This window comes from Schistocerca serialis, chromosome 1 (assembly GCF_023864345.2).
Source record: "Schistocerca serialis cubense isolate TAMUIC-IGC-003099 chromosome 1, iqSchSeri2.2, whole genome shotgun sequence".
NCBI classification, from domain to species: Eukaryota; Metazoa; Arthropoda; class Insecta; order Orthoptera; family Acrididae; genus Schistocerca; species Schistocerca serialis.
Genome location: NC_064638.1, coordinates 869,615,593 through 869,641,492, shown reverse-complemented (window position 1 = coordinate 869,641,492; position 25,900 = coordinate 869,615,593). Strand labels below are relative to the sequence as shown.

At 39.7% G+C, this 25,900-nt stretch overlaps 1 protein-coding gene across 2 annotated transcripts in view; it reads right to left on the bottom strand.

Moving 5' to 3' along the window:
• Window positions 1-25,228, bottom strand: part of LOC126485956 (transmembrane and coiled-coil domain-containing protein 6) — a 61,217-nt gene extending 35,989 nt beyond the window's left edge. The window contains exons 1-2 of one of the 2 annotated variants that reach the window (XM_050108914.1): window positions 24,702-25,228; window positions 6,452-6,594 (exon numbers count right to left, since the gene is read on the bottom strand). In XM_050108914.1, coding sequence (XP_049964871.1) covers window positions 6,452-6,594; window positions 24,702-24,996 — 438 coding nt within the window. In that variant the 5' untranslated portion in view covers window positions 24,997-25,228. The remainder of the gene's footprint in view (window positions 1-6,451; window positions 6,595-24,701) is intronic. The other variant, XM_050108915.1, reaches the window with a different exon arrangement.
• Between the last annotated feature and the right edge of the window lie 672 nt (window positions 25,229-25,900).

The following is a 25,900-nucleotide window of genomic DNA, read 5'->3' as shown; positions in this document are numbered from 1 at the left end:
TTTAGTTGTCCTTTGTACTTTGGTAATCATTCTTGCCACAACCATATCACGGTCAATGATCCCAGTTTCAATGTGGAGATCCTCAAGGAGGTCAGGTCTATTTGTTGCCATTAGATCCAATATATTTTCATCAAGAGTGAGGTTCCTAACTATCTGTCCTACCAGGTGTACAACTTTGCTTCCGCTGTTTACCGATAGGTGGCGACAACAGTAAGTAGCGGTCGAAAGAAACAGATCGCAGACATCAAGCAGTTAGCTTGGACCTCGCTCAACATAACATCATTCAAACATTAGTTGATTTGTGTCTACATCATAAAGTTGTTCCTGATTGAAAATGTCAGTTTATGAGCCTAATTCTCATCATTTGTGGGAGGTGTTAGTCTCATCGAATGCTCTCAAGTACGTATGGTAAGATCGCTATTAGAGAAAGAACATGCCGTGAATGGTTTCAATGCCTCAAGAATGGCAATTTTAATGTTGTAGACTGGCATAGTGGTGGAAGAGAGAATGTTTTCAAAGATACAGAATTGGAGACATTGCTGAGTGAAGACTCGCGTCAAACTCAAGAGGAATTGGCATGGAGTCAAACAGCAAGCCATTTCAGAACGTCTCAAGGCTATGGGCATGATTCAGAAAGAAGGAACTTGGGTCCCGTGTGAGCTGAAACCAAGAAACATTGAATGGCATTTGTGTGTTTGTGAACAGTTGCCTCAGAGGCAAAAACGCAAGGAATTTCTGCATCGCATTGTGACCGGGTACAAAAAATGGACTCATTACAATAACACTAAATGCAAAAATCATGGAGATATTCCGGCCATGCTTTCAAGTCGATGGCCAAACCGAATATTCAGCACTCTGTGAAAAATGGGCTGCCATTCCCCAAAAACCTTCCAACACCTGACTGAACATATGCCTGCGAGAGTGGAAGTTGTCATCAAGGTTAAGGATGGGCCAACACATAATGAATTTCACCATTACCGATGGAGGGCACCACAAATTTGTAAGTCATTTTCAGCCATAGTGTAGTTCTGGGTCCACATTACACTCTTTATTCTTCTTTAATGGGCAAGCTGAGAGTATAGCACTTGCCAAGTAAAATGCCATGGCATTCAAATCACCCTTCATATTGAGTTCAGCATTACTTTTTATGTGAACCCAAAGATAAGATATTTAGCGACTGTTTTAAAAATCAGTGAACTAAAAAATTTTTTCCTGTGTGAAAATAGTGATTATTTATGAATCACTGCAAGTTTCATGTAATTAAAGTGTCTTCTTTTACACCAGAGCCAGTATTTTTTTCTTGTTACATAGAAAAACATATATTTCATTGTTCTTAATTTATTTTTACCTTTCCATTATATTCAACTAAATGCACAGCCAGTTATACGTACAAGTCACTACTCGAATTTGAACTTTATATGCCCATACATTCAGTAGTTAGTGATAGATTTTAGACAATTTCCAATCCCTCTGGGACACACAGAAATATGATAATTTCTAAGATTTTTTGCACACAAATGTACCAAAAACTTTTAAAGAGGACATAACTTGAATGTGATCTGCTTCCAGTACAAATGGACCAAGCTGGAGACTTCCAATAAAATGGTGTGAAATCTTCACTTCTGGAAAATGTTTCTTGTGACAGGACGAAACATAAGGCATGATGAGTGGGATTACTACTACCCTACAGCAGTTCAGAATCTGGTTATGCCATTTACATCTGCCACTACAACCTTCAATCCAAATACATGCTGCCATCATCAATGTCACACACGCAAATTGACCTGATATTTATTTAGTTTCGGTCATGTGACATCTTGAACAGATATAGGACAAGTTTAAAAAAGGATACAGAGGAGATAAAGATTACATATAAATACAAATAATAATAGATTTTATCACATGTGACTGCTCTGGACAAGTTTAATGTAAATGATTATGTTAATACAGTACCATACGCAAAATAGGTGTGATTCATCACACACAGTTCCTGTAATATATCTGGTAATTTTACATTATAAGATTCCACTTTAAATGATGAGGAATTCATTTACAGAGCAGAAACAGTGGTCCATCAGAAATGACTTCCGCGTTTTATTTTTATTTTTTAACTTTCTTCCTTTAATAACTTGGCATTGTTAGGGAGGTGATTTTAAAACTGTGTGCTTCTATGAAGCTTTTCTGGAAGACTGATGTCCTGGCCTGGGAGACATGGATGTTACTGCAGTTTCCCATTTATAACTGTGCACAGAGCTGTTTTGCTGATATGCATTGGAGGTTCCTAAACATTCCCGTGAAAAGACTGTCATTTCAAACATGTAGAGGCTTGGGAGGTTCAGTATCTTTAATGTCAGGAAACGAGGGAGACACGGGTCTTGTCTCTCTATGTTGCATATGACTCAGATAGCTAATTTTTGTGTTTTGAATATGGATCAACTATAAGGTGCATTATCTCAAAATATTATTCCATATCTAACTGCTCATCTGATGTGAGTGTGATACACCTGTATTAATATTTCTCTGTTACAGCTTGTGTTTAATATCTGTCGCATATAATAGATTGATGACAGTTTAGCTGCAGATTTCTTCCCAGAAGTTTCACATCATCAATCAACTTTAAGTTTTTGTTATTTATTCTCAATGAGTGGTCATTTTGTTGCATAGGGCGGGATATATGAAAGTTCATGGTTGCCATTTTTTCAGTGTTTCTTACAAGTTCATTTCTTTCAAAATAATGTATCAGCTCCAACAATGGTGTGTCTGCTCGCCCGTCTAGCCATGCAGTCTAACACGCTGCTTCCCGAGCAGGAAGGTGTGCCGGTCCCCGACACAAATCCATCTGGTGGATTAGTGTCGAGGTCCGGTGTGCTGACCAGCCTGTGTGTGGTTTTTCAGGCGGTTTTCCACCTGCTTCAGCAAATGTGGGTTGGTTCCCCTTAATCCGCCTCAGTTACACTATGTCGGCGATTGCTGCGCAAACACTGTCTCCATGTAATCATACACCATAATCACTCTACCATGCAGACATCTAGGGTTACACTCATCTCGTGTGAGACGTTCCCAGGGGGGTCAACTGGGGGCCTAACCGACCACCAACTCTGGGTTCGGTGGTGGTGGTGGGGGGGAGGGTGGTGAACTGCTGTGGCCTGTTGCAAACCACTGTGGGCTACGGCGGGACAAAGCCTCTTCATTGTTTCTAGGTCCCCGGTTTAAATACATAATGGTGTGTCTGTAGATTACTGGTTTAACCCTGTTATTAAAATACTAGTGTCATCAGCAAATGAAGTTTTCTGTTTGTCATGGACAGTCTCACTCAGACCACCTATAAGCAAAAGAAAGAGGACTGGAATTAATGTTGATCCTTGTGGCACACCAAATTTCATTGTAGCTTTTTTCTGATGAGTATACTGTTTTTCTTAAAATGCTCCCAGTTATTTTATCTTGTTTAAGAACAACTTTTTGTTGTTGGTTGGTACGATATGACCTAATCCATTCATTTGGAGTAACTCTAACTCCCTTTCCACTTTCTTTCCAACTTATGTAATACAATAGCATGATCTATAATGTCAAATGCTTTGCATAGGTCCAAAAATATTCCAGGAGCCATTTCCTTTCCATCTATAGCTTTTAGTGTAGCATACAGGAATTTGTAGAGTGCTGTGGTTGTGAATCCTGAAACCAAGCTGGTGATTTGACAACAAAGAGTTTTTGTTCATAAGCTCTAGCAACGTATTATACAAGACAAGCCACTAAGCCAAGCTACTGGCTTGTAATTGTTAACATTGCCTGTAGCTTCCTTTTTGTGCAAGGGAGTTATCTTTGCAACATTTAGCAGGTTTGGAAATATACCTGTGAATAAGGAGTGATTAATAATAAATATGCTTCAGCAGGTCTACAATATAATGTCCTGTTCAGTTTATAATACAGGCCAAAATGACATGAAAACCACGTGAAAGTTTCTTTAATGATTTAATTGCCAATGTAGCTCATTGTGTCTGACTTTTTTGAGAAACATAGATCCATTGTGTGGCTTGCGGTTTTCATATTGGTACATGTTAAGAGCCTGAAAGTTACTTTACATAAGATTTGCTTTTCTGCTAAAGTACTCAATAAAAATATTAGCTACTGAGGTGATATCAGATACTTGTCCATTTTCCAGATTTAGGTTAATAATTTTTGTCACTGGCTTGGTGCCTGTTTAGGATCTGATGTTCCGTGTTGCCCATGATATGTTTTTCAATTTGCAGATGTATTCGTCATTACCCCTATTTTTGGATCTTTAATAGCTTTGTGGTGGATCCTACCATACTCTTGACATAATTTTGCATTTTTAATGATTCAGTATTTTTTTTTTTTTTTTTTTCCTTTGGATGAAGAAATCTTTTCTTCGTGCTGGAGATTTTTATACTTGACGTGATCCAACTTTTGGTTCTAGTTGGTTTTAATTTACATTGTTGAAGTGGGAAGCCTATGTCAAAATGGTAATGATATGTCCCATGAAAGTTATTGAACATTTTACTTACATCTGCTTCATTGAACTCCTCATCCCAGACAAACAGTTTTTTAAACAATGGATAATCCAGGATGGAATGTAAAATTATTATGAAAAGGATAGTTGCTACTCACCATACGGCAGAGATGCTGAGTTGCAGATAAGCACAACAGAGGACTGTCACAAAATGAGCTTTCACAAAATGAGCTTTTGGCCAGCAAGGCCGTCAAAAATAGACAACAGACACACACACACTCACTCACGCAAATGTAACTCACAGTGAGTCGAGTTTTCGTGTGTGTGTGTGTGTGTGTGTGTGTGTGTGTGTGTGTGTGTGCGTGTGTGCGTGTGTGTGTGTGTGTGTGTGTGCGTGAGTGTGTGTGTTGTCTATTTTTGACAAAGATCATGTTGGCTGAAAGCTCATTTTGTGATAGTCTTTTTTGTTGCACCTATCTGTGACTTAGCATCTTTGTGATATGATGAGTTGCTACATAATAAAAATAGTTTTTTGGCTGATGCAAAGCTCTCCAGCCAAATGGCAGTATTATAAGACCACAACATTTCGACGAGTAACGTACTCATCATCTTCTGGTGAAGTGTTGAGATTTTGCGGGTGACATTCTACTTATACCAGTGGTGTGATCCCCTCCACCTAGCTTCGGATGCTGGGTACAGAGAGTGGCTTGGCTCTGTGAAAGACCCCCTTAAACTCAGCGTACCAGGAATTTACAGCATTGCCTGCGGCTGCAGTCAACAGTACATTGGACAAACACAGCAATGTATTTTTAACCACTATGGGGAACTTATTGAGCATGTGCAACTAGGACAGACAGAGAAATCAGTGATAGGACAACAAAGCATCGAAGAATACCACATATTTGACTTGGAGAACACCAAGGTGCTCTGCCAAGCTGCCAGCTATTGGGACAGTGTCATAAAAGAGTCCTTAGAAATTTGGATTCATGAGAATCTTGTAAACAGAGACAAAGGACACCAACTGAGCACGGCATGGAATCCAGCAATAGCGGCAATTCATCGGAGCATGCCCACCACCGTCCTCCTCACGAGACAGGGCTGGAATGCTCTGACAGAGATGAACACAGCATGCCCGCTACCATCACGACTTCTCCCCTCACCCTGCCCACTGGGCTCTCTGTACCATGCCTCCCAGAGCCAGGTGGAAGGGGGCACACCACGGATATAAGTAGGACGCAACCCACAAAATTTTTTTGTTGAGGGGAACCACAGATGAAGTAATAGACATTTCAGAAGTGAACTGCTTTCAGCTGTTTATGTACATATGCAGCTGAAAGCAATTTATTTCTGAAACATACTTCATCCCATGTTTCCCAGCTTAGGTGGCAAAAGTTTGCTATATTACCATCACTGTGATCCCTGCACCCAGTCATTTTGATGGGTGGTATTTTCTCTGTACATATCAGACATTTTTATTTCAACTTGCTGCCCATTTTCATTGAATAAGTCTCAATTCCTTGATTGTAAATGTTAACTGCACATCATTTTCTTTTTAACCCTAGATAATGTTCACCTTACTTACAACTCCATTGTGATGCTCTCTATCGAGCTGGATATTTGCATCCATACTACTAATCTACACTTTTCTGTAGTTTTCAATATCTTTCCTCTGACTGAGTTTCCTTAATATTCTACAGTTTGTTAATTTGAAGGATAAACATGAGAATTCCTTTAATAGAGGTAACTAACTTATAAAAGTTGCTTTCTTCATCATTTTATCCATTTATTCTATATACAATAACAGCACATACTGGTTATCCCCTTCATAGAACATGTCTTCTATCAACACACACTTCATAACTTTGCTCTAAGCAAATATATAAAAACAATATTTCCCACTGTATATGGTTAGGGCAATTCTGGTATTAATAATAATAAGAAGAAGAAGAAGAAGAAAAAGAAGAAAAATGATGAATTATTTACCAGGAATACATGGCTGAAGCAATCCAACTGTGAAATAAGATAAGGTGCAAATGCTTTGGTTAGTTGCATTCCAACTTTTTCATTTCCAAGTGCAAGATTGCAACAGCAGTTGATAGCTTCCAACTTGTATGGTGTTTTATGACCTGCAAAATGTTACTGGTGCAATGAATAATGATCAGTCCAAACTTACTATCTGTACAGAAAATGCAGCTCCATATACCATAATTTTTAATTGAATGAGATTTGTTGAATGAAATTAAAGATTTGCTTAACAGTACTTCTTTTTACAATGAAACACAGTACATTCAGTCTCTGCTGGTGCATATGATGTTTTTAGCAATAAATGGAATAATAGTATTCAGTAAAATTGAGGGTTATTTTTAAGTCTCTGAACTGTTAATAGTTAGTAAGTTGTCTATTGACAGAAAATAGTTAACACTGTACTAAATAAATTAAATGCTTGCATTTCTCCTGCTAAATAATCATTATACATACTTTTATCAAATGAAAAATTCAAATGAGAAAACTGTTAAAATTATCACACAGAGCTGGCCAGTGCTACAAGCACATTTTGTACATTACATTAATACACTGTAAAGGTGATTAACAAGTGAACAATTCTTTGAAATTTGAAACATGTTACGTAGTTGGCATCTGTGATGTTTTTCTTTGTATGTTTCAGTTGACTGCAAATGTAATGGAATGAGATCAGATGACAAGACACATCTTGAAGCACGAAAAAATAGTCAATCTGATGATGAAGAAAAGTCTGGGAGGTAAAAGCTGCAAAGAAGGATCAGTGTCTGTTACAGCAGACAGTTTCAAGTGGATGTAGGTTGCTGTCGTTTTACCGAGATGAACAGGCTTGCACGTGATAGACTAGATGGACCGCTGCGTCAAATGAGTCTTCAGACTGAAGAACACAACGGTGTTTCTGTTGTAGATGTAATTTGAGAGTTTTGCTTACTATATGCTGTTTAGTTATTGTGGGTGAAGCCTTGGATTGCAATGTTTACTACACATATTGATTCTAATACTGTCTTGAGCAGTGACATCACTGATGTCGCTATTTTTAATGGAAGCTGTGGTGTCAGAGTTACTTATAGCATATCATAAAGCAAAACGTTTCGAGTATGATTTTACTCTTGGCATGCAAGTGATGTCATTGCAGTAACTATGGTGGCAACTTGAGCTAACAACTGTAAACAACAGCTGTGCATTCGACCAGTCAGTTAGAAGAACACATTCTTAAGTAGTGGATAAGGCTACAGTGTGTTGACATTGTTGTGTCACAATGGACTGACATCTCTAAATCAAATGTTCAAGACTTTCTCCTCCAGAATGTTTTGAAAAAGGGAAAAGTGTGCGCGTTTGTTCCACACATCTTGACTCACAAATAAAAGTGACACACGGATACAGCTTGACTGAAATGCAAAACATGACCAATCTTTTCTGGGAGATCATCATCATAGGAGATGAGACTTGGTGTTACCCATAAGAACAAACCACAAAAATGCAGAAATCCACATGAAAGGTGAATATTTTGGCGACATAATTGACATTCAAGCTAATGAGAGATGCAAGTTAAACATCATCCCAAAGACAGTTTCACATGATTGTACGAGTGTTCTGTGCATTGTATGTAAGTGTGTGTGAGTGGGGGAGGGGGCAGACTCTGTAGTAAAGCATTAAAACTGCTATTTACTGTTTCCCTATGTTTGATCAATCCACACTCAAAACGTTTTGAACTGGTGAGGTAGAGAAGTTGATGGTTTGGTTGCATTTTAGCAAAGCAAATGGATGTATCACAACAATCATTTTCTTAATACACTGTGGACTCGACCGCTATGTTTACATTCCTGATGAACACCGCTATGTTCCCACTACAAGTCACTGATCTAACACGACACGACACAACACAACATAAAAATTGGACTTACATGATTTATCACTATTCAAAGAATCTACACAATTCCACTACTTCAGCTTTTGCCTGATTCCCAAAAGAAATTGAAGTCTTAGTATTTCAAATCAAAGCTGATAACCATGTAATGAAAATCTTTTGTTCTTAAAAGACTATTCCATGCATGTACTATTAAATTTACATCATGATCATAGTAATCAAAAATGAATATTCAAACCAAATAAAAATATTCAATGATATGTAATTTGAGATTACCTACACAGGTGAAAAAGGGCTGAATTCAGAGTTTCAGGATTGTGTGAAATGGAGATAACAATAAATGACATTAAAACAGATATTTCAAACACATAATAATGGTTTCCAACAGAGAGATCAGATTGAACAATTCCACATTAACAACTGCACTCTACATAGAGTATTTAACTGGGGAAAAACTGATCATAAAAAACCAGGTTTGGGGGATGCAAGAATTTTTCACAAGTAATGACTGAAGAATGAAAGGCACTGTTTAACCACATGGCAGTTCCTCTTGTATGTGTATATGAAATATCCACACATATTCCTAAGTTTCCAACCAAACCTAAGAATAATCTGTAAAGCCAGTATCATCCTGGACTGGAAAAACTGAATCATATCCTTTGCCTGGGTTTTGACTACTTGTCACTCTGCCTGGAAATGATGAACATCCTATCCACACTTCCCAAGATGGTACTTCACTGCTTACTAAATCTATGCAATTTCTTAGTCGATCCTCAGTCCTCACACCACATTTATTCCCCACCTCTTGCTACATTACTCATGTGAAAAAATACGGTGCAAAACTTGACTAATCCACCCACATTGCACATGTTACTCCAGTCCCATCTCAGGCTCATTGTACACAGAGGAGATAAAGATATCTCCTAATATCGTGTCAGATCATCTTTTGCTCAATGCACTGCAGCAACTCTACATTGTGTGGACTCAAAAAGTTGTCGGAAGTCCCCTGCCTCTAAAGTTGTCCATATTTGCCAAAGTGTTGCTGGCACAGGATTTTGTGCACGAACTGACCTCTCGATTATGTCCCACAAATGTTTGATGGGATTCATATTGGGCAATCTGGGTGGCCAAGTAATTTGCTCAAATTGTCCACAAATTTCTTCAGACCAATCACAAATAACTGTGGCCCAGTGGCAATTACATTTGTTTGGCAACATTAAGTCCATGAATGGCAACAAATTGTCTCCAAGTAGCCAAACACAAACATTTGCTGTCAATGATATGTTCAGCTGGACCAGAGGACCCAGTGCATTCCATGCGAACACAGCACACACCATCATGGAGCCAGCAGAAGCTTGCACAGTGCCTTGTTGACAACTTGATCCACAGCTTCGTGGGGTCTGTGCCACACTTGAACCCTATTATCAATTCTTACCAACTGAAATCAGGACTCGTGACCAGGCCACGGTTTTCCAGTCAGCTAGGGTCCAACTGATATGGTCATGAGCCCAGGAGAGCTGCTGCAGGTCACGTCGTGCTCTTAGCAAAGGCACTTGCATCGGTCATCTGCTGCGATAGCCCACTGAACCCAATTTTCGCCGCACTGTCCTAACAGATACAATCACTGTAGAGCCGACATTGATTTCTGCAGTTACTTCACACAGTATTACTTGTCTGTTAGGACTGACAACTCTATGCAAATGCCATTGCTCTTGATTGTTAAGTGAAGGCCGTCGGCCACTGCATTGTCTGTGGTGAGAGGTCCTACCTAAAATTTGGTATCCTCAGAACACTGTGGATCTCAGAATATTAAAATAACTAATGATTTCTGAAATGGAATGTCCCATGTGTCTAGCTCCAACTACCATCCTACATTTAAAGTCTGTAAATTCCCATCATGGGGTCATAATCCTGCCAGAAACCATGTCACATGTATCATCTTGTAGTAAAGACAGCTCCACCAATGCACTGTTCTTTTATACCTTTTGTACATGATACTACCGCCACCTGTATATGTGAAAATCATCATCCCATGATTTTTGTCACTGCAGTGTACAGCACAGACAGGACCACCTCTGAAATCAGTAAGCTGTAATTTCTGAACAGCATTTTATGTAGGCATGACCACCAACCAGTTGTCCACTGGAATGAATGGCCACCCCCAAAAAGTGGCCAGGAGCAGAGTTGACCACCTTATGTCAGAAAATGCTGTGAAGCATGTAAGCTCCTCCCATTATATGCTTATAAGAGGTATACTAGACATTCCACAATTCCTTTTACATGTGGAGGGATGTTGTTGAACAGATGTAGTAAAGTTTTGATAAGGAACCCATGTCCAGAAATGTACCATTTGGATATGAAATAAGTTTGAAGATCAGATAATTTTCAAATCTTCTGCTTCACGGTACAATCCAAGATGGTAGAGCGACACAATGCATATACTGAGTATGTTTTCTGGATCACTTCAGCACATCAAATATCATTTTCATCAAACTACAGCAACAGCTGCAAGAAGTTGGTATATTCACAACTAGCAGCATTAATTGTTGTGCTCCATGGATGCACACCAAGGTTTGTGGATTATGTGTACGACAGCACATGTTACAAATACACCTTGTGCAACAAAGAGCAAGGTTGCCACGTGGATGAGCTTCTTAGAGCACACAGGTCAGAATTCTTTGTATTCGCTGTGCACTATAACATGGCAGAGTGGGATTTGATCCAATCCATATTCACTTGTATGCCTAATACCGCAGTAGCATATCCTACTTGCACACTGTGTGCAGTAATTAATTTGTGCATTTATATGTTAAACATTATGTGAAATTTATTTGAATTTACATTTGATATTTATGTAACTTTCAATCATCTATAGAACAGTGCTATACACTTTAGTGAATTATAAAAAATTCTAATATTGTCATCACTTGAATATTACTAGTATCGAGTCTTAAGGTTTTTCTACATCAAAAATCATACATCTCACAAAACACAATGTTGACAAACACGCTCAGATTATATCATCATTATACTGCACGTTGTAACTGGAAAGTAATTTGTATATTAATTAAAAACAATGATGCAAAATGTCATGTTGCATAATTTCTAAAAAAGCTCATAAAATAATCTATAATATTATTACGTCAAAAGCATACTTAAAAGTAATGAAAACAATGAATTTTTGGCAGTATAGTGTGACTGGATAGATAAAAAATCTACTCACCAAGTGGCGGCAGAACATGCACGTAAGAAAAGGTTTTAATTATGTAGGCTTTCAGAACCAGTGGCTCCTTATTCCAGCAGAAGGGTAGAAGGGGAAGGAAGAGGGGCGAAGGAAAAGGACTGGGGAGGTCTAGGAAAAGGAGCAGATTTTGGAAAAGTCACCCACAACTATGGGACAGGTGATATTCACCAGATGGGATAGGAGTGAAAGACTGATTGTTGGGGACTGTACGAGATGAGTTTGACAATCTATTCAAATCTCATCCAGTGCAGTCCCGAACAATCAGTTTCTTCTTCTCATCCCATCCAGTAAGCCTTACTTGACCCACAGCTCTGGGTGACTTTTCCGAAATATACCTCTTTTTCTAGACCTCTCCATTCCTTTTCCTTCACCCCTCTTCCTTCCCCTTCAAACATCTGCTGGAAGAACGAGACACTTGATTCGAAAGCCTGCATAATTGTAACCTTTTTTTAAGTGCATGCTCTGCCGCCGCTTGGTGAGTATGTTTTTTATCTATCAAATTACTTTGTTATATAAAGCAGTTTATAATGTACATAACTTTCTTCAAAGTTATTATTTTTACATGTAAATAAGTCAAAGTCATATGTTCAACAATGCAGTTTAATGTGAATCATTACAGCAATAAAAAAACTTCAGTACAAGCTATTGGTGATATTAGTTTACAACAGGAATGCACAAAGTGCAGCCCACCTCCCATTGTTCACTACTGTAATTTTTTTAAACTTTAATATCATTCTTTCTCATCTTCCATTCTCTCCCAGAAAGGAAATGGGGGGCCCTTGCAGAACTTAATTCTTTTGAGCCATGCCAGTCTAGCTGGCACTGTGGCAATGGACCCCAATCCAGAACAATAACTTGTTTCGCAATATGTTATTTTTGAACTTCCACAATAATGTAGTCAAGTGAACATGTGGGTGCACAAGAAACAATATTGTTTAGCCATCAGTGGTTAACGTATTCTATAGTGCATACCTTGCATCACTGAGCTTCATCAGCAGACTCAGTAACAGGGCTGAACTTTTTGCAACAAAGTTTAGTAACAATTTGATACATTTCTGTGAATCAGGAAGCATTTACTTCACAACCATTGGCCAATAATAGTGTAACCAAATTTTATACAGTAATCTTTTAGTAATTAAGATTTTGTTTTTCTCTTCATAAGCACTGTTGTGAGAATTCAGTGTCTCCATTTGGAGAACGTCTAAAATTAAATGTAGAATGGACGAAGAAGGACCAAGTAGGCCACATATGAGAAGCGGGAGTTTCAGGGTAGCTGGACTAAAAGATATTTTTTTGTGAAATGACTGAACAATATCATTCGCCTTATTTGCAAAAGTCTTTCACCTGTCCCAAAAGAATACAACTTACGGAGACACTGAAAAAAGTCTGCTGTCTGCATTTTCTGAATTGCCAGAAGAATTATGCAAACACATAATTCCTACCTTGAAATGAGAATTGGCATGCCAGCAAGTGATGTTCAGAAAACCTGTTAAGGACTTAGAAATTGTAACAGAGATAAGTTTTGAAATATCTTTTCTTTTAACAAAAAGTTATTGAGCATTTACTGATGGAGATTGCCCAAAATTGTCTTGAAACATTGGTAGAAAGATTTGCCTGGTATCAGTTAAACACTTTAAGAAAATTCAGTTAAATTGGATGTCTGGGCAAAGGTAAATCCATCAGCAGCTTTCTTTTTCTCTCCTACATGAAATAAATGGCAGTAGCAATGGGAAGGTTTCTTAATATGACCTGATGTAATATCCATAAGGTTCCACATCTTATCTTCTATCTGTCAAATGTTAAGAGTGATCCTATTAGGTTTTCCATAACCATGTAGTCATGTAGTAGCATCACATAGTCAACCAAAAATTGACCAGTCTTCCTAATGTACATATTTAAAACAAACACACACACACACACACACACACACACACACACACACACACACACAAGAAATGTCTGCTGTGACAGGCAGTTGTATAAAATCCCACACAATAATTGCAATGTGAACTCTGTCCTGTCGCAATTGAAAGTATTTTCATGCAAGCTGGTATAACTAGTAGGTCACAGTGCTTGCTTTGATGGCAGTAAACTGATATTGCCTCAAGATAAACTCACTTTAGAGTGGGGGAAAGTAGGAAGACTACAAGGCAAACTCAGTAAAAAATGAAAAACTGTCTTAGCTAGCAGAAATGTATTTGAAGTGTAGCCTGTTCATGTAAGTTCCAATCTCATTGGGCTAGATGCACAATGGGGGCACCGGCAAATTTTGTTGGTGATTTAGGATGATGTCTAACATGCCAGTGTGGTCGAAAATGAGTAGGTTGGTTGGAACCTGTACCTCAGCCTACCAAGATCATCTGGTCTAAATTCTCTGTTGTGTTTTGTCTGGGTTCATCTCAAAAGTGAAGTATACAGCACTACCGGTGATAAGGTTATAGAACTGGAGTAGTGAACGATGCAACCTTGTCATGATTTCTGAGATGACCTGGTGACATATGAAAGAATTCTTAATTCACTACAGAGATGAGTGAAGCATCGCATTCGACTGGAAGGATTACATATCAAACACCTCCTCTAGCAGGTATGGGTGAATGTACAGTAAATTACAACATGTAATTTGCTAAATTAAATGTAGAGGATCTTCCAAAATATTTACAACTTCAATAATGTACATTTCACAAATGGGGATGGTATTTTTATAATGAAAATGGTCATGTCCCCTCCCCCTCCCCCCAAGCAGATGGCACAGTGTGTGGAATGGTTGATGGAGACCAAATCTGTCACCCAGATCCATGGAACTTCTGGACACATTACAGAAGCACACCGATATGACATTTGGCCATCAGGCAGTGGAACACGAGGTTCACAGAAACCTATCTTCCAAAATATTTACAACTTCAATAATGTACATTTCACAAATGGGGATGGTATTTTTATAATGAAAATGGTCATGTGTCGTCCCCCCCCCCTAGCAGATGGCACAGTGTGTGGAATGGTTGATGGAGACCAAATCTGTCACCCAGATCCATGGAACTTCTGGACACATTACAGAAGCACACCGATATGACATTTGGCCATCAGGCAGTGGAACACGAGGTTCAGAGAAACCTCATGAAGAGGTCAGGTTCTGGGCATCCAAGCACGAATGCTTGCAAATGTGATATGGGTGCAACAGACATTCATCTGGAGTCCAACAGAACCAATCAGTCAGGCATCCTGACAGCTGCAGCTACCACCAACCACAGTGCACAGGGTGCTACATAAGAGACTGTAGTTTCATGCTTACAATGTGCAACTGCTGCATGTGTTTCAACCTGATGTCAGGTCAAAGCACAAAGCATTTGCAATTGAGATTCTGAGACACATTGGCAATGACCCAGACTACATCATAAAGATAATGTTTATAGACAAAGCTCGCTTTAGTGTGTCCATGAACGTGAACTGACACAGTGCGTGGCTATGAGGATACTTCAGCAGGGAAATTGTGAGCGACAGTCCAACGGCAAACATGTAGTTTCACTGCAGAGGCTTGAATAAACTTGACTGTTTATCTGGACATGTTGGAACTGTTTGCATTTCTACGGGTTGAAGAACTATAACCTGACATCATGCTCAGGCAGAGTGGTGGCCCTATACCTTGGGCCTTGATCATCAGGAAGGCTTTTGGCAACATTTCCAGGTTGCCGGACTGGCAGAGGAGGACCCATTTCATGGACGCCAACAGTGAAGGACTCATTTCATGACCACCAAGGTCACCAAACATAATTTCATTAAATTTTTTGCTTTAGGGCTTTCTGAAGGATGCTAACTAGAAGACCACAGTGCAGGACCTGCAAGAACTCACAACACAGCAGCAACTGCATAGGTTAAGGATGATGTGTTGGTAAATGTGCCAACACCTTGTAGATAGAGGCGGCCTTTATGCACGCTATCTAACACAGACGGGCATGAATTCTGGAACAGGATAAGTAGTGAATTCTAATAAGAAAAGTATGCAGCTCCTCGAATACTTATCTTTTATTTTTTGTTGTATACATCGTTCTTCTTGTTGAGACATTTCATACGATAACTATCAAACTATGTAAGGCTAATGGCGCCTTGCTAGGTCATAGCCATGGACTTAGCTGAGGGCTATTCTAACTGTCTCTCGGCAAATGAGAGAAAGGCTTCGTAAGTGTAGTCGCTAGTAAAGTCGTCGTACAACTGGGGTGAGTGCTATCCCGTATCTCGAGACCTGCCTTGTGGTGGCGCTCGGTCTGCGAACACACAGTGGCGACACGCGGGTCCGACATGTACTAAATGGACCGCGGCCGATTTAAGCTACCACCTAGCAAGTGTGGTGTCTGGCGGTGACACCACAAAGGAGGCCATGCTAGGCCAAGCATGAGAGGAACTGGAATACTAATTACGATATCCTGCATGTTACAGATAGTGCACAAACTGAACTTTGTTCAACAACTACTAAAGCTTTACGTGTGCATGAACATTATGCCACAAACCACACATATCCACCTACCCCTATTTCTGAAACATACTTGATCAAAGTTAAGAAGATCATTTTAGAATACCAAATATTTCTTTACCCTGTAGGCCACAGGTGAAATTTCAGCTCAATTAGATGCAAACTTGATTCCATATTTACGGAAACATTTTTGCTTCTATTGTTGCACACTTTCATCGGCATCAATATTCGCAATTAATTATGGTATATCTTGAGCAGGTACAGTAAACCATGCAATATGAACAACCAACCCACTCTACAAACAGAAAAGTAAGTAGCAACAATTAATATAAAATACACAGTTGACTCCACTCATAATTAAGGAAATCTGCACTTTATGAGAAAGAGAGGCCCAAACAAAACAAAAATTAAAAGAAGCAAAAATAAATACTAAAAATCACAAATAAAATAGAAACAGGGTCGACAGAAGCGTCCGATCCAACGCGTCGGCTTTGACTCGTGACGTAAGGGTGTTGTCGTGTGTGACGTCATGACGGCGCATTATTTTATTTACTTTTCTGATCTGTTCGTTCTATCTCGTGAGATTTTTTTTTTAATTTAAAAATTTACTTATTTTAATTATCTGTTTCCTCAAATTTCTGTTTTAGTTTATTATATTTATCTTTCTGATCTGTTCATTCTATCCCGTGAGATTTTTTTTTAAAAAGACAAAAAACACTAATCAGCTACTGAAGCATCTTTATCTTCTATGGGTTGCAGGGGTTACGACCCCTGGGGAGGTGGGTGGGTATTCATGCATGGCTGTCTTCACTTACACGTTGTAGCTACGCAAGGCGTCTAAATTTGTTTATATTTAGTTTGCCCCCCACCCAAAACACCCCATTTCCTGCGCTTGTCCCGTTAGTGTAATTAGGCTTCTTGTGGAAAGTGTGTGTGTTTGTTTTTGTTTCCGCCATATTTGTGACGACATGGGTCAAAGCAGACGGGTGGGATCGGACGCTTCCGTATTTCCTAGAAAGACTAATATGAAAAAAATAACAAATCCGTGAAGGCAGAGCTGGCCGCACATGCATATAAACATAAGAATACACATAATAACTATCACAACCTCAAGTCACAAATAATCATGCATTAACAACCCATTCATAACAAAAAAAAAAAACACACAAAAAAGACCTAACCTTCAGAAAAGATACAACGACAAATTCACTGTCCATACTTACTTCTTCAAATACAACTGCAATGTACAGCCCCTTCCCGCAGCTCTTGCACATGTAAACAAACATCCACCTTCAGTATCAGTGCATAACCTAGATTTAAAACTTCTAAATTCTACCCAACAATTAATAGAGTAAATCCTACAACAGAAGAAATGTAAATATGAAATGTAGGAAGGGGAAGGAAATGGAGCAAAAGGGGGGGGGGGGGGGGGGGATGACAACTAGCCACAAATGGTATTGTGGTAATGCAATGGTGAGAGCTGAAAATTTGGGCAGGCTTCAACTTGAACCCAGATTTAATGCTTCTCATGAGCAGCTGCCTTAACCACTTCAGCAAATCGGACACAGTCCCTGATTGACTCAAATTTTCAACCTAATCACACAATGCAATGCAGCATCCCTCGTCCATTAAACTTTTCACTCGCAAATTCTGTTTCCCATAGGAACTCAGACAATATTTATGCAATCACACTCAAACAACCATTGAGGAACCATTACCTCTTTTTCAGAAATGTATATATCTCTGAGGTGTCTGCTCTGTCAGACATGTCCAGCTCCCCCACATTTGTATCAGTGCAAATGGATACATATCATCCAAACTTCTATGAGAATCATAATTTGCTAATAGAGAGTTCAACACACAAGGATGGTGCATTGCTGTGTGCAATAAGTTGGAAATTTGAGTTGGTCAGGGATGATGTCCGGATGGTCAAACTGGTTATGGCAACCACTCATAAGAAGCACTAAATCCAGGTTCAACGCCTGGTATGGCACAAACTTTGAACTTTCGCCATAGCATTATCACAATGCCCTCTGCAGCTAGCCATCACAATTTCCCACCCGTCATTCTCTTTTTTTCTCCTTCCTACAGTTCCATGTCTGTTCTAGCTGCATCATCACACATGATGTCTATTCTGCTGGATATGTCTGACAGAACAGACACCACTCACATACAAGGGTTGTTCAATAAGTAATGACCCACAAAAAAAAAAAAAAAAAAAAAAAAAAAAAAAAAAAAAAAAAAAAAACCAATAATATACATAGACAAACGTCCTTGTTGGTGCTCCACATCTGATGTTTATTCTGCATGCTAGTGAAGTTTCTAACCATTCTGGCAGATAACAGAGCTGTAGTACAGCGTCAAAATGGCATCTACATACGACTCACATTACAAGTGGCATGCTGTTATTGAATTCTTGTGTGTAGAAAAAGAAACCACGGTGAACACCCATAAACACTTGTGTGCAGTGTATGGCGATGCTGCAGTTTATAGGAGTACAGTTGGACTATGGGTCAAGAAAGTTACAGCCTCAGGAAATGCAGAAATGGAGATCCATCATCAGCCACTGCCCCAGACATTCTGAATAGTGTGGGTGCCATAATTTGTGCCAACCAGCACATCACAACTAAATAATTAGCTCTACAGTTGTCGGTCAGCTTTGGAGACTGTCGGGTATTTGAAGAGGTGCTCACGATGGGTTCCACGAATGCTCGCAGTGGGCCACAAGATTCAAAGAAAGGTCATTTCATCTGAATTGTTGGCACTTACAGATTCTCTTATTTGTTCATGAGACCCAGAAAATATTAGATACAGGCTCCCAGGTAGATGCTATTTTTCTTGACTTCCGGAAGGCATTCGATACAGTTCCGCACTGTCGACTGATAAACAAAGTAAGAGCCTACGGAATATCAGACCAGCTGTGTGGCTGGATTGAAGAGTTTTTAGCAAACAGAACACAGCATGTTGTTATCAATGGAGAGACGTCTACAGACGTTAAAGTAACCTCTGGCGTGCCACAGGGGAGTGTTATGGGACCATTGCTTTTCACAATATATATAAATGACTTAGAAGATAGTGTCGGAAGTTCCATGCGGCTTTTCGCGGATGATGCTGTAGTATACAGAGAAGTTGCAGCATTAGAAAATTGTAGCGAAATGCAGGAAGATCTGCAGCGGATAGGCACTTGGTTCAGGGAGTGGCAACTGACCCTTAACATAGACAAATGTAATGTATTGCGAATACATAGAAAGAAGGATCCTTTATTGTATGATTATATGATAGCGGAACAAACACTGGTAGCAGTTACGTCTGTAAAATATCTGGGAGTATGCGTGCGGAACGATTTGAAGTGGAATGATCATATAAAATTAATTGTTGGTAAGGCGGGTACCAGGTTGAGATTCATTGGGAGAGTGCTTAGAAAATGTAGTCCATCAACAAAGGAGGTGGCTTACAAAACACTCGTTCGGCCTATACTTGAGTATCGCTCATCAGTGTGGGATCCGTACCAGGTCGGGTTGACGGAGGAGATAGAGAAGATCCAAAGAAGAGCGGCGCGTTTCGTCACCGGGTTATTTGGTAACCGTGATAGCGTTACGGAGATGTTTAATAAACTCAAGTGGCAGACTCTGCAAGAGAGGCGCTCTGCATCGCGGTGTAGCTTGCTCGCCAGGTTTCGAGAGGGTGCGTTTCTGGATGAGGTATCGAATATATTGCTTCCCCCTACTTATACCTCCCGAGGAGATCACGAATGTAAAATTAGAGAGATTAGAGCACGCACGGAGGCTTTCAGACAGTCGTTCTTCCCGCGAACCATACGCGACTGGAACAGGAAAGGGAGGTAATGACAGTGGCACGTAAAGTGCCCTCCGCCACACACCGTTGGGTGGCTTGCGGAGTATCAATGTAGATGTAGATGTAGAACACACTTGGAAAACAACTAGACTATCAGTCATGCAATGAAAACATGGCTACGTCTACAGGACAAGAGCTTATACCACCGGGGAATACATGCTCTTCCACAGTGTTGGTGTACGGCCACAGAACGTGATGGAGACTACGTACAAAAATAGGACATGGACAAGACATGTTGATGTATATTGTCACCAAATTCTGACTTTTAAAAACAAATATGTTAAGAGAAAAAAAATGTGTGGCATTACTTATTGAATGACCCTCATATATACATCACAATAAATAATAGCTCCCTCCTCAGTGTTTTTTTTTTTTTTACCAATATTTAAAACAATGACTGTATCCCATTTCTCAATGATGTTTAATACTAGGTCATCCTCTTACTTGAAACAGCATCAAAATCTCGAAACACTGACGATTGACTTACCCTTGCGAAATTTAACACTCCCAAAGCAAGATTCATTTAGGCCTACTCCAACAATAGTCCCCTCCCCATCAATTATTCTGTTCACATTACAAATTGCAACAATACAAAAATTAAACCAATCAGTTACAGATTTCCTGCTAACAGTAATCTCATGACAAGCAAACACCACCAGACTTTATGGAAATACAGAAGCGTCCAATCTTACCCGTCGGCTTTGACCCATGACGTCACAAATACCGCGGAAACGACTATAAACAATTCCAATATGGCGGATATAAAAACATCGCATACGTATTGTAAACACTGAAATACACAAGTTTCACAAAAAGCCTAATGACTGTAACGGGACAAGCGTGAGAAATTAGGGGTTTTTGGGTGCGGAGAAACTAAATATACAGAAATGTAGCCACCGACCGCCATTCAAAACCACGCAAAACAACGAAATAAATCAACATCACAAAACTGACCAAATACCAAAAAACACATTCCTATCCATAATCGGACACTTCCCTTAACCTATATAGCTCAACAGAACCTACCGATCACATCCCCCAATAGAAAACTAAGAAACGAAAGCTTCCCTTACACCTACATACATCGGCACTTATGCAGTTTAGCAGGTACGGAAAAAATTTTTCATTTTTTTTCAAAATTTGATCATCATGTGTCGTTATGCGGTGGGGGGAGTCTGCAGTGCCCCCCCATCCCCCCACAGGCTTCATTAGTGTCAAATCGATATTTTCGAATCATAGGCGGCCGCTGCCGCGGCCGCATTCCAAAAAAAAACTCCCAACCTAACCTCAAGTGGGCTACGCTACAGATCAATATGTTCATCAAATTGCTTCATATTACGTATACATGTTCATTAGTGTCAAATCAATATTTTCGAATCATAGGCGGCCGCTGCCGCGGCCACATTCCAAAAAAAAAACTCCCAACCTAACCTCAAGTGGGCTACGCTACAGATCAATATGTTCATCAAATTGCTTCATATTACGTATACATGTTCATTAGTGTCAAATCAATATTTTCGAATCATAGGCGGCCGCTGCCGCGGCCGCATTCCAAAAAAAAAACTCCCAACCTAACCTCAAGTGGGCTACGCTACAGATCAATATGTTCATCAAATTGCTTCATATTACGTATACATGTTCATTAGCGTCAAATCAATATTTTCGAATCATAGGCGGCCGCTGCCGCGGCCGCATTCCAAAAAAAAACTCCCAACCTAACCTCGTATTCAGGGCTACGCTACAGATCAATGTGTAGGTCCCTTACGTCACGGGTCAAAGCCGACGCGTGAGATCGGATGTTTCCAACCTATACCCAATACACAAAACATACATAAATAACCAAAAAAAAAAACGGAACTTACCTCAAAAAAGTTCCAGCTCCACAAACTAGATTGGCCACCACAATCACACACAAATGCACACACGCACGCACGCACACACACACACACACATACAAAAACACACACACACACACCAACGAAAAAATACTGAACTAAAATAAAAACCCAACCCACCCAAACGTCAACCCCCTCCCCCACAACTCCAAAATACAACACACAAACACTATACAACAAAATAAACCACCCACCCACCTACCCAGCCCACCCTAACTAACCACTTTCGGTCTATACATTTTACCCACAGCCCTTAAAAAAACCCGAAGAATGCAATAGCCCTCTGGGACACTCTTCCGCCAACAGTACTCATCTAAATGAGACTGAAGGTTGGAAGAGCGCCTCTTCCCCCTCCCAAGAACTGACTTAACCGCTCCCCACATCCCCTCAATTGTGTTAGTGCAAGCCCCAGTATCATAATTCTTAAACTCTAGACTGTGGTTCACTACTAAATGATTAAATCCCCTCTCACCCAACCCCCTATATGAAGAAAACGCATCTGAAACTACTGTGGACCCCGGCTCTACATACTCCTCAATTAACCCCACTAATTCAGGCTTCGACCTCCCCTCCACAACCCTAAAAACACATTCAGTACCCCCACCCCCCTGAACAACAGCCCCCCACACCCAAAGACCAGCCACAGACTTCCCCCTCCCATACTTCCTTTTACCAAACTGCGACTCATCCACCTCCACAAGCACCCCATGCCCACCCAACTTACCCCTGTACTTAATAAATTCGGAACACACCTCACGACAAAAGGAATACCAGTCTAAAACAGTCCTCTCACTCACACCAGTCTCAAACGCGCAAAAACTCTGCCCGCAACTATAACAAAAATAATACGTAATAAGCACAATCTCACGCATGGCCAATCTAGACTTCTCGAACCAGGTACCACGCCTTACAGAACGCCATACGCCATCTTTCTGGCAACACCACATGTATCCGTCCCTGGTCCGAGAGTCCGGAACTTTAACCAATTTCATAGGTTCACGGCACACACCGCACTTCACGACCTCGGCAATTAAGCCAAATAGCTGAAGAAATTTAATCAGCTCTAAAGCTGTCTCCCCCATCATCGCCCTCAACCGAACACTGTTAAGGCGGTCTTTCATATCCATTCCTGAACAAAAAACCACAACCAAATACACTCAATAACAAACTCACCCGACGTACAGCAATGAGCATTAAATTAACCATTAACTCACTAATAGAAATTCCGCTTCAAATCCAACACCTGAGCAACAGAAAACTGACCCCACCACACGAAACAAACGAAACAAACGAAAACCATGAACACACCACCAGAGAGCACGACAAACAAAAACAAGACATCTACAAACACGCCACAATCGCAAATCAAACTCCGCGCCGTAATGACGTCACACACCACAACACGCTTACGTCACGGGTCAAAGCCGACGGGTAAGATCGGACGCTTCTGTTGACCCAACAACACAACTGCCTGTTTGACCCATACACGCTCCCACAGACAACACCACATGAACTCACCACTAGTTATCGTAACTCACACAGCTGTCACATCCAATGATTAAATGGCCACAAATGACGTCTCATCTTTTCTCCAATCAGTCATTTAAAAAAAAAAAAATTATCAAATCTTTTTTGTCACTAGCCTACACAGTCCTACTATAAAATCTGTTCTGACTGAAATATGGGTACCAATATTCTAAATCTGTTCCAGAAGACAGTCAACCCCCGCCTCCTCTCATTTTTGAGAAGGTGAACTAGCATGATTAACACCACTAGTGCTAGGAACAAGCTCTATAATGGAAACAGTTTTTACAAAATTTTACACTTCATTATATACTACACCAACATACATAACAAAACAAATAACAAGCACTACTGAAAATAAGAACCAAACAACATATCTCAAACAAACACATAAATGACATCTATTATTTTAAAAAGAAACATACAAACAAAAACATTATAAATGCAAGCAAACTTCAAAGAATATGCCGATGGATCCCATTGTTCACTAGGATCAACAAAGGGCATCATCTTGTGAATATATACTCTTTGTCTATGGAAGCTCAGGGTAAAATGTGCACAGAGGGTAAAAAAGTATAAACATTTTATTTATTACAGAACTACCTACTAATAACATGTATCTACAAAAATATCATTACACATGATAGTATAACATAAATGCATTAGCATTACTGATATACTGGCACCTTAGATGCCTCGGCCTTTACAGCCACTGTATGATTAAACAAAACCCATACCTATAACATACTGTTTGAAGTTAACATACTGACACACAGAAATAGAATTAACGTACATAAATTAAACATGTCAACTTTAATTTATTGCCAGTTAAAGAGTAATCCAGCGCTATTAACGATTTTAAAACATGGGGACATGAGTGTAGAGCTCACTATCCTGCCAATTAACCTCGGCTAAAAAGTGAAAAAAAAAATTAGCATTTGGGGAAAAATCAAATGGCTAAGCCTACTTTGATTGGGAAATAAGGCGGCGGATGCTGCCCAGAAGACATGTTTGAACAAGAATGAAGTGACGATGAAACCAATGGGCCTAACGTTCTCAGTTCAGTTTTGAATGACCTAACTATAGGATTATGGGTATCCATCCACAGCTAGAGTGAGTATGGTAAAACGGCTTCAGGAGTAGACCTACAACGAGGAAATAACTGCGCAGTGTTCCGGAATAAGGAATGGGTTTTACTACAACAGAAAAAAGCTGATCAAACAGAAGCATCCAGCAAACCGTGCCAGATGTTTCTGGAAAAGAACGAGGAAAAAAAAATAAAAATAAAAAAAAGGACACACACACACACACACACACACACACACACACACACACACACACACACACATATAATTGTCAATTACCGGATGCTTCACGAACTAGAGCATGAAGCGCGCCGCTGACATTTAAAAATGCACGTATATTGTCCTCACTTTGTATAAGGGCCTGTTTTAAAATCTTCATGTCTTGTAGCGTTATCTTTTTGCATTTCAATTTATTCGCCAAATCCATGATTTCTGTAGAGCTTACTATTCGATCACTTAAGTTCAACTCTCCCAGCGCTCGTCGACGATTTACAATTTCCTGTCGTCTCTCATCCCTTTCATGGATCCTTTGTTCTCTTAGATTGCTTCTTATAATAGTGGTACTTGTTTCCATTATTAATGCAAATGAAACAATTGCGAAAATCAATGTTTAAAAAATACAAGGTAGCGTGAACATCATTCTACTCTGCGTCAGTTTAAAATTCCTGTAATTATACGAATTCCTGTCTCTTTCGTGATCTTCTGTCAATTAGTAAATCGCTTTCCACTCCACACGATTAACATACCCACCGCACCAAAGTAAACAATAAACATACCAAATACTATAAACAAAAACAACGCTGTATCAAAGATAAAAACTACCGCTGTGGCTGTGATCGAAGCAAAGGTGTTTTTTTAGAGGAGCCCCACTAAGGATCGCTGATCAACTTACAGCCGTGACCAGTAACAAATTGAAAGCCAACTGAAGCGACAAGGAAGGTATTAATTTAATCTGCAAATTACGCCTTAAAGCAACTAGAGCATTCAATGCAGATTTATGTAGGATCTCTGACTCTATATTTTATTCATCTGAAGTAGGAGGCGAAGAGCACCATTGCCAAAATTCATCTTTCATTCTCAAACAGCATGTCCGTCATCTTCTATAACTCGTCATGGCTGTTCTCTACCTATCGACCGGTTGTACGAAATCGGAATAGCTGGTAGTTAAGGTATATTCTCGGAATAGCGAGGGAAACGCGTTGTATCAGTGCTGGATAATGCCTGAGTAGAGTATATCACCATTTACTACAAACTGTACGTCATTGAACAGTCAGGACTGAATGGATTACATTACTCTAGAATAATAAATCCTAAAACGGACATTTGTCGTTGTTGTAGTTATTGTCTTCAGTCCAAAAACTAACTGAATTCAGCTCTCCATGCTACTCTGACCTGTACAAGCCTCTTTGTCTCCAAAAAACTACTACAATCTACATCCCTCTGAATCTGTTTATTGTATTCATCTCTTGGTCTCTCTC